The 14540-nt window shown below is 47.9% G+C and overlaps 1 protein-coding gene across 3 annotated transcripts in view; it reads right to left on the bottom strand.

Moving 5' to 3' along the window:
• The window catches only part of LOC144734845 (insulin-like growth factor 1 receptor), a 118371-nt gene that overhangs the window by 91990 nt on the left and 11841 nt on the right, over positions 1-14540 (bottom strand). For all 3 annotated transcript variants that reach the window (XM_078617257.1, XM_078617256.1, XM_078617255.1), the window contains 2 exons: positions 11787-12073; positions 3593-3854 (listed from right to left, as the gene is read on the bottom strand). In XM_078617257.1, the coding sequence (XP_078473383.1) occupies positions 3593-3854; positions 11787-12073 (549 nt within the window). The remainder of the gene's footprint in view (positions 1-3592; positions 3855-11786; positions 12074-14540) is intronic.

Raw genomic sequence — 14540 nt, 5'->3', positions numbered from 1 at the left:
CACTCCGTCGTTGATTTCGACCAGTGGCTATCGTCCCTTCCAGCGAGGTGTCCTGTCGAGATGTTAACTCCCTCGCCCGGCATTCAGGAGGTTGCGAGTTCGATCCCGACCCTGACGATGCCTGAATATTTGGAGTTTGCATGTGGTCGCGTGGATCTTTCTCCTGGTCCTCCGATTTGCCCCTCCACATTTATAGACGTGCGTTTAGAGTACTTGGCTGCTATCGAATTTCCACGTGATGATAAGCCACTTCACTGAGCGATCATTTGTGGGCATGTCGCTTCTGAAAAACAGCTATATAGCTCAGAAGGCCTTACCGCCTGTACAGCGCTTTGAGATCCTTGATGACAAGCGCTGATATATAAATGGAATTGTTACTATTACCTGGTAAAATAAAAAAAAAGTTTCGTTTTTTTTACTTATATTCTTAGCAGTCCATACAATGTCTGTACTTTGCATTATGTTGCTGTAAGTGATTCTGTTCCTATTCATGTCACTTGGTGTAATTCTAAGCATGCACCTCCCCCCCTCCCCATGCTTGTTCATGTCAATGTTTATTGATGTCGATGTCCAATGTTTCTGATCAACGTGTCACAGCAGGTAGAATATATCAATTACAAGCTCCCTTTAAGGCACAGCGGGGGGTGGTGGGGTCTTGGTTTTCATTGCTAAGTTCAATATTACAAAACCACATCTTTTGGCAAACATTAGTCGGGCAAGGTGAAGTGAATGGTTAATCGGTCAAGACCGCAGCACCTGTACACTCCCAACTACCTGGCACACAGTGTGCACCCAGAGTTAAGTGGCAATATGCAAATACGCCAAAACACACAGCACCCCAAACAGAGTCGAAGATCCCGCGTATAGCATGAACAGACTGTTGGGGCAAGTGCTGTTCGCGAACACCTATGAAGGCCGGCACGGCACACGACAAGGGAAGGTTGGCCAGCATCATGCCAGGCTGCCTTTGTCTCCCTAATGGTGATGGTTAGACACCGCACCAGGTACCCATTTGGTGATGAGTCGACCTAGGGGAGGCCCAGGACCGGCTCAGATAATCAGCGCTGATGTTGGCCGTGACCGGGAATCGAACTCGGGTCGCCGGGTTCATAGCACGGCGGCACTAACCACGTGTGCCACCACTACCCCCCCCCCCTGCCCGCGCCCCCCCCCCCCAAACACACACCCACACTGGCAGATTCCCATGATTGGAGCGAAGCGCACCGACACATCCTGTTAACCGAGCCACCTGACCCCGTGCATGACTTACCCTTTTTTAGGTGGTCGGGGGGGGAGGACAGCTACTCTTCAAAAGATTCACGCACGTGGCACTCAGCGGTAGACCACAGCTATGCGCCGGATCGTACAGTGCGACTCGCGCGCATGCTACGCCCCGGCGAGCCGGGGAACGGGCCGGGGGAAAACGCGTGACTCAACCGAGCGCGCCGCCAGCGCGCCCGACATGCACGTTCCCGTCAACGGCGGCGCGAGCGAGAGCGCCGTCCAACGACGCTGAAGGGACACGCGCAAAAAACGGGGCAAGCGTTTCGCTATAAAAGGCGCGCGGGGGGGGGGGGTCGGCGGAGAGGGGGGTGAATATCTCTGGGACGCGAGATGCGCGGATTCTTCGGTAGCGGCCACGGACGCCGCAGATGTAAACAGCGACGGGCGCATTCGCCATGCAGGAGAGCGCGAGACACCCGAGTACTGCTACTGCTGCACGAGTATTTTTAACACAATGCCTCAACCGCTAATTGCGATGTTGTTGAAAAGCAGGGGAGAGGTAAGAAAGAAAAACCAAGAAAAACACCAAAACCGAAACAATCAAGACCGTAAAATGTGCACCGGTTGAGAGTGGTTGTTTGCACGCGAAATGCACAGCAGCTGCTATAATTGTGAACTTAAATGCTAATTTATGCTGCGGGCCGAATAGTTTCAATATCATCGTCGTCGTCAACAACAACGGCTATGATCAATCCACTGCAAAGTCGCAATCCAAACAGCACCTACACACGAGCCGATCTCATCGCTCCATCCCCGCGGTTGACATCGTCGAAGGAACATTCTAACTTTCGACCGCCACTCCCACCGTTCACTCGACAACCAGCCATCGTCCCTTCGAAGTGACGTTTCCTGCCCCCAAGGCCCACTTATGACCTTGTTGAGTTGTAAATTTTATTCATAAGAGGTTTTATTTTTTTGGTCGCGAAAGCCTACGTGTTAAACTTGTAAATTTAACCAGGTACGATTAGAGAACCTGATTTGGTCGGGTCAATTACTGTACCTGTCTGCCGGGTCCTATTATTTCAAGGACCTTTCCATATTTCCTGCAGGTGATTCGATATAAATCCTTTTTTTTCTGAAAGACAGCTTTTATTCATCGATTCTCCACCTGGAACTCTGCTTCCGTATAAGACAGTGATCTCTGTACACGAGCGGCGAGTAACTTACCTGTTGGCGCCGCCAAATCATCATTACCGTTACCATTTAAATTAATCAATATTACTCAAACGTTCACACACAGACCTGTCGTTTTCGCTTGTCCAAGCAAGTTTCCCAGCACATAAATAATGCTGCGCTTTATAAGATCTCTAACCTTGCCGTGCTGAGCCGAAGACCATCAACAGAGCAACGCATCAGTCATTTAAGAACTTGGATGGCTTACAGGGTTACAGGCTCTCAGCCAGCACCCCGCATGTGGCCCAGAAGCTAACATGCAGCCAGCCAACTTGCTCATCTGCCAACTTTCGTGGTAACCTTAATTTGTGTCTGCACAAAGACAAAGATCCCCCGTATAGCCTTCTCAGGCTGTTGGGGTAAGTGCTGTCAGAAATCACCTATGAAGGTTGGAATGGCACACCAGGGGGGTGGGTGATCAGCACCACACCCAGCCAATTTTATCTCCCTAGTGGCAATGTTTACACATCGCACTGGGTACCCATTTGAGGCTGAGTCGAACTAGGGGAGGCCCACGACAGGTTCAGATAATTGTAACTGGTGTTGGCCATGAGCAGGAATACAACTCGGCTCTCTGGGTTTATAGTGGAGCACGCTAACCGATACATTACTGGTTAGCAAACACACGCCAATGCCATGTTTTTGTAATTATTATATTTGTTGCATGTATTATTTACATATAGGTGATGGTAAAAGTTACAGGCGAACTTGAATCTAGGCAAAACCATCGGTGGGAAAGGTGGTTGTTATTAAACTCATCTACCTTTTTTTTTTTTACCAGGCAAGGCCCACGGAGCTAAAAGCTCTTTTTCAGAAGCGACCTGGCCACAAATGATAGCCCAATGAAGTGGCTTATCATGTGGAAATCTATTGCAGCCAAATACTCCAAACACGTCATATTGATTCTAAATGTGGAGGGAAAAACCGGAGGACACGGATACAAATCCACGCGACCACAGTGGGAGAGAGAGAGACACGCAAACACCAAATATACAACAGGCGTCGGGTTCCGGATCGAACCCACAACCTCCTGTACACCAGGCGAGGCAGTTAAAATCTCGCCACTGTGGGTAAGAACCGATGAGGAGGGAGGGCGGCCGGCCAGGGGAGAGGGGTTCAGAGGTCGGCCTCTCACCTTGCTGACAATGCTCGCTCGACCAGCAGCGGCAGGCAAAGTTGCCGTTCTTCAGGGTCTTTTCGCATCGACTGTTGCCATCGGCGTCCCCCGGGCAGACGTCACCGCACTCCTTGGCCGGCTTGTTCCCCGCGATGTAGTTGTTCTGCTCCGAGTCGAGCACCAGCGACCAGTCCACCGTGTTCAGGTAGCACAGGTCGGCGTTCTTCTCGATGCGCACCGCGCCACGGGTGATGTTCCGCAAGCTCGGCAGGCCGATTTCCTGCGGGCAGCGGGGGCGCGAGAGGTCGATTCGTTTGTTTACAAAAATAAACGGGTTAAATTATTCACATCTGTGGGACCGTTTTTTGCCAGCATCAAAAAAATATTAAATATAAGAAAAGGTTTCAGCCTTTTTGGCATTAACCGCACATACTTGTAGCAAAACATGCAAACAATTGGTGAAATTATTTGTCGACATGCTTTTTTGGTCAACGATGCGGTCAAATCATCGAAAGTGACTGTGACGACGGGGACCCACTGGCGACCCAAGCGTGGCCGGCTACTAACAAGAAGATAAAGTACAAACCCGCGACAGACACCCCCGTTGCCCCCAACTGCTCGGTCCACTCTCCAGAGAGCTGGCTACCTTCACACCTCTTTGACGTGCCCCAAAGCTCCAAAGTTTATTTCACAACTTGACCCAGTAAACATCAACAACCTTTTTGGTCACTTCTGTTTAAATGTTCAACGCGCACACATGCCTGCCTGCTTGACGTTGAATCACCGCGGATGAAGGCGTACCTACATCACGAGGAGCCGATAGACCAAACTTCGCCACGCTGGGCAATATGATTCAGTGATGGAGAGGGGACCGGATCTCATATCTCTTGCAATTGATGTTAGCCCTGGCCGGGAATGGAACGCTCAGTTCGGCGGGCTGACTTGCTAACCACGTAAACTACCTCGCCTGATATACAGGAGGTCGTGAGTCGATCTCAACCCTGACACATTTATATTTGGAGTTTGCATGTTCTCCCCGTGGTTGCGTGGATTTTTATCCGGGTCCCTCCACGTTTAGAAACGTGCGTTTAGAGTATTCGGCTGCAAGAAATTTCCACTTGATAAGCCACTTATTTGAGCTCATCATCTGCCGCCAGGTCGCTTATGAAAGAGTCATATAGCTCAGTGGGCCTTACCTGGTCAAATAAAAATAGGTTAGTCTTAGTTTCACCAATGCGCCAATGGCTCCACAGCATACGGAAAATGTTGTCCCTGCCTATGGACGGTCAAAAAGCTCTCACACCAGTAACGCAATGTCAAGCAATGTGCATCAGCCACGTGTGAGAATTTGAGCCAAAAAAAGTGCCAAATATGTTGATATTTTATCGGGTTCAGCAATGAGTATATCGTTACAATAAAATTCCAAAAAAAGAAACACCACGCTTGACCCAGACTTAAAGAGCGTGCGGGGCTGATCGGCGCAAGGCTTAGTGAAGTGGGTTACAAGGCGATGGTATATGCCACCCTGTCACATCCTTGGCACCGAGACCTATTAATAGCCGCAAAGCGGTTTAAAGGGAACACAACCCAGAGTTCCTGCCCTGCCGCACGAAGCATAACCGCAAGGGACGTTCCCAATGTTATTCTGCTCGTGACCGACGAACGCGCAAGCTCCGCGCCCCACACGAACGAGCCGCACGGAGCACGTGGTGCAACATCGCCGCTGCACTCCCGTCGCATGCTGCCCAGCGCCACGGGGGGAGGGGAGGGGACGTGATTCCGAAACAAAAAAGATCGAAAAATATTGGCCTTGCCGATGGGAGCCGCGCGAGTCTTGCAGCGAGGTACGCAGACCAGGGCCAAGTTGGGCACAAGCAAAAGCGAGGTGTTGGACCCTGTTGCGATTCTGTCTCGTCACGGCATTGTAGCTGGCGTGGCCCGCAGAATGAGGGCGATGTTAATTGCCGCGAGGCAACGGGGCGAAAGAACACACTCCTGCGGAGGGAGCTGGTAGGAACGTTGGGTTGCTCGGTCAATGGCCAGGGTCAACGGCGGCGTGGTGTATTCCGCAAATATGCCCAACTGTGAGGGCGGGCACAAGCCGGCGTGAGTAGGTTAAACGTTGAGTTTTATAAGGGCACCACAGGGTGACCAGCCCCTCCCCACCCAGCCCCACCACTCCCACCTCCCACCCAGCCCCACCCTCCCCACCCAGCCCCACCCTCCCCACCCAGCCCCTCCCCACCCTCCCCTCCCCACCTAGCCCCTCCCCACCCAGCCCCTCCCCACCCTCCCCTCTCCACCAAGCCCCACCCCTCCCATTTTTGGATGCACGACGGACGGACACAATAATCCCCTGTGGGCTGGTGTAACCAGGAGGTTCCTACCAGTATAAATTATCACGATATTTACTGCTGCGTAGATTTTCGCGGTTGCGCTGTAGAACCCTCCAATGTGCTTCTTGGGTTTTGTACCGCGTTGTTCGGCGCAATGCCCGATGGTTGGTTAACGGTGAGAGGAGCTTCATCAGGAACTGGGCGTGACGATCAACTGAGACGAGGCCAAACAACATTCGGCAACAACTCTGGGAACACGGGGTCGAATTGTGATTTCGTTTCAGGACGCCTAACTTTTACAGATCCCGATCGCTATCTCTTATTTATTAGAATTACAAAATGTACGTAATAATTACGAGAGCAATAATTTACAAACTTTTTTTTATCATTTCACTGCTTTAAAGCCTCCCCATGACATGTGGGTCAAGGGGCTGTTTGACCATACTTGACGACACGGGTTTATGGAGGCGGTCGGTGGTGGCGCCAAGACAGGTTCAGATATCACGAGGCACCTCCGGCATTGCGCCACCGATCCAATTCCAAAAACGCAAAAAGTTATATATATAAAAAAAAGAGAAGCGTCTGACAATTTAGCCTACATTGGAAACCAAATCTCTGGCCACGTATTTACACTCAAACGCAATCTCTCACAATATCACCGTGATGCGCAATGGGATTATTATTCTCATGCCCGCACGCTTCCCACTCGGCAATGTGGCACATTACCCAGCAAAGCGGGCAACGTGCCACACTCCCTTGGCTTGCCCAACGGCGGCGGTGGAGGCGGCGGCTTTCATGGGTTTTTTTCTCGTGCCGCAAAAAATGTTGGAAAATGAGGCGGGACAAGCGTGTGAGCAGCCGAGGTGCATGATATACCGGGCCAGAAAAAAAATCAGAAGCTAGCTGTTATGTTTTCCTTCTGTACGCAAGCTGAATTACACCAGTCGCCTTACGAATTTACTTAAGCGCACAAAACACGCGGCGGAAAAACGCACTGTGTGCACGCTGTTCAATATTTTCTTTTGGCACCAAGTCGCACCAACAGTTGAACTATTGTTGAGCTTGCTTGTAGCTCCCTTGATCTTTATCCACAGAATTGTACCTGCCAAGCCACAACTGGCAAAGTTGCTGGTGGAGGTCAATTGTTTTTTTATTATTATTCTTCAAAATTGTCTACTTGAGAGCCAGATTGCATAAATGAAAATGTTCGCGAAAGCAAATATTTTGACCGGCGGCAGCGAGTAATCGGTTTGGAAGGTCACTTTGTGTTGGGTCTCACATTTAACACAAGTATTTACATTTGGTAAAGCAAAGAAAATGCTGTTCCTGCCAAAAAGGAACAGCTGTTGTGCCACGGATGGCTTACGAGCAGATGTAAACACACTTATAGAAGCAGAAAATGTGTCTTTCCACACTCTCGTTCAACTAAACTTCACACATCGTCCAAACAGGGAGTGGTGGTTGGGGGGGGGGGTGCTGAATATCTACACTCGTTCGGAAATTTTAAGCGAACCCTATTGGTCAAGATTCGGTCCGCCGTGTTACAGCTGCGCGCCATCTAACTGGGCATCACGCGATCACCCCGAACCAGCGACTACACCACGAATCGGCACTTAGACGAATCGGTTTTGAACGAAGTGTTACGTAACCTTCCTCGCGTTCGGTAGAGCAATAAAAACAAGAGTGCAACCCGCACTGAATGCACGTGACACTGCTGCCGTAAAGGGTCATCCCCCTCCCCGCCCCTCCCGTTGTCTTTCAAGTGGAGTTGTGCGAAGAAGAAGAAGTGGCACAACATTACGTGGACAGCTCGCGACGGAGGGTGGACGTCTAGCAAATTAGGGGTCGCTAACGATGAAACACTTAATACATCGGCCGCACAGGAAAACGGGGGTGGGCGGAGGCCTGTAATCTAAAACTAAACATCATTGGAACCTCCTTTGCCAGTAGCAAAATATGATCATTGGTTTTTTACCCTTTTATCTGGCAACAAAACTGACACCTTTTTTTTGTAAATGCTTACCATCAGAGTATGATAGCTCGGGGTAAGCATTTACAAAAAAAAGTGCCAGTTTTGTTGCCAGATAAAAGGGTAAAAAACCAATTATAAAACTAAACATTTCATTATGCCAGGTAAGGCCCACTGAGCTATATAGTTCTTATTCGGAAGCGACCTGGCCACAAATGATAACTCAGCCAAGTGGCTTATCACGTGGAAATGTATAGCAGCCAAATAATAAACGCATGTTCATTCTAAATGTGGAGGGGAATACCGGAGGATCCGGAGAAGAATCCACACGACCACAGGGAGGAACAAACATGCAAACTCCAAATTTACAGCAGGCGTCAGGGTCGGGATAAAACCCACAAACCACCTGTATACCAGGCGAGGCAGTTAACATCTCGCCACCACGGCATACCTCCAGCCACACCGTCGCTTGGCAACGCGTTACATCATGCCCTAGCAGTAAACTTGCTGTTGTTCTGGCAGTAAAATAGTGGTGTTTTGTATTTTTATGACTCATTTTATTTGGTTGGAATGCTTCTGGGGCCACTAATGGGTATCCAGGAAGGGCAGCCTTCAATTTGTTCCAGTCTCAGGAATGGCTTTGCGCGATACAGTACAGTATTTCTTTGCAAGTGTGTAAAAAAAGCAAAGGAGAATTATTATTTTTCCCACACTAAAGCATTTTTTTTTGGAAATATTTTCATTACATTGTACCTGCCGTGGCCGAAAAGCATCCAAATAAAAACATATAATTCGATTGGTTTTACGAAGGAAAGAAAACGTGCAATTGTTGTGCCGTTACTTTGGATACAAGGCAAGTCGATAAAAGCGCTGCTTTACCGATTAAAATTAATGATTACTCTCATGATATGAGCATAGAGTGGTGGCGCTGCGGTAGGCGCACCGTGCCAACGAAGGTAGCGACTTACTAGGCCAGATCGGCGAGATCTGAACCGGTCCTGAGACCCCCCCCCCCATCCCCTACAACCCATACCCCCTCTCCCCCCAAATTCACCAACTAACAATAACCAAAGAATGGTGAAGTATGAACTAACAAACCCCTCCCCGTAATCGATAAGCATAGAGAGGTCTTCATCCAGCAGTAGTTTATTGATGCAATAATCTGCTGGGGCACCACGGTGCCAAGATGCTAACAACCTCGCGAGGTATACAGGAGGTAGTGGGTTCGATCCTGACCCCGACGCCTGCATATTTGGAGTTTGCGTGTCCCTTGTCACCGCGATCGCGTGGATTTTTCTCCGGGTCCTCTGGCTTTTCCCTCCACGTTTAGGAATCAACATCATGCATTTAAGAGTATTTGGCTGCTTTAAATGTCCACGTGATAAGCTACTTCGCTCAGCTATCATTTGTGGCCAGGTTGCTTCTGAACAAGAGCTACATAGCTCAGTGGGCCTTCAATGGCAAATAAAAAAAATCGTTGTCGGTTGCTTTTTTACATTACTTATTTACCCGCAAATCACCGCTCCTTCTAACAGATCTTAAACAAGACGCAAGCGAACACAAACGTGACGGAGAAAACAAAGAGGGGGGAAAAAAACAATTGAGTCTTGAAACGGTTCGTGACCTGGGAGCAAAGGACAATCCATCGCATCACTGGCAGAGTAGCAGAATCCTCACGCGTCAATCGTAAAGAACGTTATTGATTTAAATTCACGTGGAATGTAGTTGCAACCATACCCCCCCCTCCTCCTCCCCCCATCACACCATGGTACACTCCACAGCTCCCCGCCCCGTTTGCTTTACCGTTAAGGCTACCGTTACTGACGGAGGAAAGACAACAGTGCGTACCGGACGAACAAGGTAGCCCCATGATTTTCTATAAACACTTAAAAAGACAAAACTCCCATACAGGGATCGCCGATGATGCCGATGATCCACGAACCACACAATTACTTATTTTTTTATTTAAAGCTTTCGTGACTGCAGGGATTCATATTCTTGGTTCTTTCGGTAAAGTCACGTAGAAGGGAAATAATAAAATATAAATATAAAACAATTAAAATTCTCACGACGTTTCAACTGCAACACAAGCAATCATCATCAGGTGTGAAATCCACAGCAAGAAAATTTGGGGAGGGGCTGGTCACCCTGTGATTTCACACCTGATGATTGCTTGTGTTGCAGTCGAAACGTCGTGAGAATTTGTATTGTTATATATTTATATTATTTTATTATTTCCCTTCTACGTGACTTACCGAAAGAACCAAGAATAATTACTTATTTGTTTCAATGCAGTAAGTTTTCATTTTTTTGGCAACTGTGGCCTTTAAAAGCAGCACCAATTTTAGCAATGTTTATTGCTATTAGTCATTATTAAATGTCTTTACGCAGCATTGTTTGGTGATCTTCTGCCCACTTAAGAGGTCTTCTGCCGCCGTCAAGCATGAGACGGATGCATTAAAGTGTCTCAAAAAGGTGCTATTTACCACTGTGCGGTCGTGGTGGTTATTCAGTAGCACTTACACCAACGTTACAAGGTCCGAGCAGCTTTTTCTGATGCCTCCACCCCTCACTCGGCACGTAAGATTTTGCAAGTACCAAGATGATGAAAAAAAGTCAAGTGAACATCCTAATACCTGTATTTATTGCCAGACAGGGTAAAAAGCCTTTACTCACTTTATCAATAATTTATCGACTAATTATTACATTTCTAACGCGTACAAATTGGAACTTAAAAAGGGACAACAAAAAACAATCCCCTCCCGTGCTGGCAATTCCGTGAATTGTCGCAGTTCGGGGTTTCGATTTGAGTCAAGAATGGGCTTATCTATGTTTCTGGGCTTTATGGCTGTGATTACAAGTTGCACCACATGTTGTTGGCGCCATTTGATGTCTAACGTTTCGCCCCACATGCCGGGCGCTGGGAACATCTGCAAGTGGAAACGTTGGGACATCCGTGCCGAACACCGCAGTAAAAAGGATTAAATTTAGTGCTTATGTCATTTATTCCGTCTCTTTTGTCATGTTTCAATTTTTTGTGTAGGTAGTACCGACAGTTTTATTACCATTTAGCGGTTGATCAACGTGGTAGTTCTTCGTCTATCAGTAAAACGAGTACCACTTTTTTGGGGAAGTAATATACGTATGGCGTCATCGGCACGGCTAGATATTTGCAGTGGAAAAAGAACAACCTTAGCCAATCCCGGGCTGGCACGGCTCGGATGTGTCAGTGGAATAAGAGGTGCTAAGAGGGCACACATGTGGTGAGATGTTAACTACCTCGCCTGGTATACAAGAATTTCGATATAAAGCTTTCGTGACTGCAGGGATTCATCTTCTTGGTTCATTCGGTAAAGTCACGTAGAAGGGAAGTAATAAAATAATAAAAATAAAACATAATAAAATAATTCTCACGACGTTTCGGCCACAACGCAAGCAGCCGTCCTCATGTGAAGAACATGTCTGTCGATAAGACAGAGTCTAGACATGTTCTTCACCTGAGGACGGCTGCTTGCGTTGTGGCCGAAACGACGTGAGAATTATTTTATTATGTTTTATTTTTATTATTTTATTATTTCCCTTCTACGTGACTTTACCGAAAGAACCAAGAAGATGGTATACAAGAAGTCGTGGGTTCGATCCTGACCCTGACGCCTGCTGTATATTTGGAGTTTACATGTGGTCGCGTAGATTTTTCTCCGAGCCCTCAAATTTGTTCCCCCCACATTTATAGAATCGACGTACGTTTCAGAGTATTTGGCCGCTATAAAATGTCCACGTGATGATAAGCCACTTCCGTCGAGCTATCATTTTGTGGCCAGGTTGCTTCCAAAAAAGAGCTACATAGCTCAGTTGGGGCCTTGCCCTGGCAAAATAAAAAAAATTAACAGTTGTAGGTGGCCCGTACCTTCATGTCGAGCATCTCGTAGATAACGAGCGCGTAGTTGTAGAAGAGGCGGGTGCCGCGGATGACGGTGAGGTTCGGGAACAGGTGCTTGAGGCTCTCCAGGCCATTGACGCGGAAGAGCACCAGGTACTCGGTGATCATGGTGAGCTTGGGGAAACTGAGGCCGGTGAAGTCCTCCACCTTGGTGTTGAAGATGAGCAGGATCTGGAGGTAGCCGTCGATGACCGTGCAGTTCTCCAGCTGCGCCATGGAAGCGATGTCGTTGCGCACATCCGTGCTCAGGCAGACTGCGTCACGACGTCAACAACGAAACGCGCACACACGCCGTCGCCATTATCAGCAAAGCAATGGCATTGGGAGTGTTTCATTCCGAGCAGCAGGGTTTCCACAAAGATCCGAGAGGACGTGAGAGACGGCCGTGCGTGTGGACAGTTGAGAGTAACGCAAGGTGGGTGAGTGTTGCTTATATTAGAGAGAGGAGAATTTGTTCTGACAGCATGTCCTGTACCGATTTATATATAACAAAAAAAAAGGCATTACGCTGAAACACACATCCTAGGGCACATTAACATAACTCATTATCTCAACGAGGGTTGAAAGGGTTCAAGAGGAATTTGGAGGCGTAAAGAGGACAGTCTTCACCACTTTTGTTACCGTAGCCACAATTCACCGATGGCCACATGTTTGGCACAAGCTCCCAGGAACAATAAAATCCACAAAAAATCAACTCAGGGTGGTTTGGCTATAGGCTCAGCCTACAGATTGTTTTAATGAGTGAACACACCTTGCTATGACTTGTAATACAAGGCTGACCTTGAATGACCATTAGTCCTGCCCAGTTTCAGCAGTTGTATATTTACCAGGAGTAAGTTATTGTCCATAGAAAGCCATGCTTATGTGCATTAACCTGCAACTGATGCTGCAAAAAGACAACACCTCATCTCCAAAAATATGTAAAGTTGTGAAATTAACAAGGAATATAAAACGCTAAAACGACGCAGTGTTATTTTGAATTGTTTTCAACAGAGCAGAAAGTTTTTCCCATCGGATTTCGGATAGCCGACGTTTCGCACCACCTGCTTGCAGCTTCTTCAGGAACTGAAATGGTTAAATTCACCTCCCGAAAAGGTTTCCAGCACGTGGGATGAAACGTCAGGACATCGCGTCAAACAACTTGCGGAAACAACCCGAACAAAGACTTGGTGAGGAGGAGTGGACCCAGAACCGGCTCATATTTAATCCTCGTCACTGATGTTAGTCATGGCCAGGAATCGAACTTAGGTCACCAGTACGCTAATCAGTGCACCACCCCTCTACTTCGCAAAGACTGACACTGCAATGATAAACATTTCGTTACTTTACAAAGACAAAGATCCCCCGTATAGCCTGAACAGACTGTTGGGGCAAGTGATATTAGCGAGCACCTACGAAGGCCAAAACACTTTACAAACACACACACACACGCAGACACATTGCACGTGACCAGCTAATTATATTATATTTTACATCCTCCAAACGGGAGAAAAAAAAAATTGTTTGACAAGAATATCAATCCTAATGCTGATCACCAAATAACAAGGCTAAGCGAGGCGGCAACGGCACGTCCAAATTGAAACTTAACTGGCCGAAACATCCAGTTTAGCTCAGCTGTGCGCAAGTCAAAAGAAGATGAATATTAATGCCTAAGTACAATAATGCAAGTAAGTGGCCTGCACAGAGCGCCCCTCTCGAATGTAACACGATATTTGATTCAGAAAAGCAGGTTTAAGAAATTTCCTTTAGCTCTTAGATATCACCCGACTCGCATACACCAACCCACATCAACACTGCACAATGCATGATTGATGCATTACACAAGGGAGAATAAACACACATTGCTGGTACTGTACGTACAAGCAAATGGGTATAAATAAATAAGGTATGGCATGGGACTGCTAATTTTAGCAGCCTTTACATATTTTTGTTATGCCCGTCCCACGTGCGTGTTTTGGCCAACGTTTTGCTTTAACGCGAAGGATACACGGTGGGAGGGGAGGGGCCCTCTCATCGATTTATTGGGTGGCTGACAATCGTCGGAATAACCCTGACTCTCACCTAGCCACTGTCCACAAGCTTGAGTCACAGCGGTGTGTAACCCAGACGGGGGGGGGGGGCAAACACACAATGCTGCTGCGGGGAGTTTATTACTACGGGGCTGAGCCAGATTACAGCAAAATACTCAGGGCCCCCCCCGCCACCCGCCCCCCTCTTGGCGACAGCGTCTTGAGGCCTTTCCCTGGACGGAGCTCACTTGTGACGTTGGCAGGCGTGACCAAAAAAAAAATGTCTGGCTCGTTGGTCAAAATAAAAAAAAAGAGGCGGGCGAAACATTTGACGGCGGCGAGATGACGGCGCGTATCATGTCGCCATCCTCGCATGGCATGAATGTGTCATTTTAAATCAGCACAATCGTGTTCATACCGGCGGAAAACCCACTTAGGAGAGCGTAGAACACGCATTATACAGTTGGGGGGTTTTTTTCGTCGTTACTGCAAAGGAAACAAAGTCCGTTCTAAATTGATTCTGAAACATAAACGCAAGCACCTTGGCATTAGGAAGCTCACACTTGAAAGGGTTTTGTACGTGGCCAAGTACAGCCCTTTTGTCAACATACTTATGGATGAGGGCCCTCCCTATCCAATGTGGGTCGCGAGGGTTTATTTGACCATACTTCACCACACTAGCCAGTGCGGGTTAGTACGGGCAGGGAGCATA

This window comes from Lampetra planeri, chromosome 53 (genome assembly GCF_965212315.1).
Source record: "Lampetra planeri chromosome 53, kcLamPlan1.2.h2, whole genome shotgun sequence".
Classification (NCBI taxonomy): Eukaryota; Metazoa; Chordata; class Hyperoartia; order Petromyzontiformes; family Petromyzontidae; genus Lampetra; species Lampetra planeri.
The sequence above is the reverse complement of the archived record's forward strand: the minus strand, read 5'-3'. Positions and strand labels throughout refer to the sequence as shown.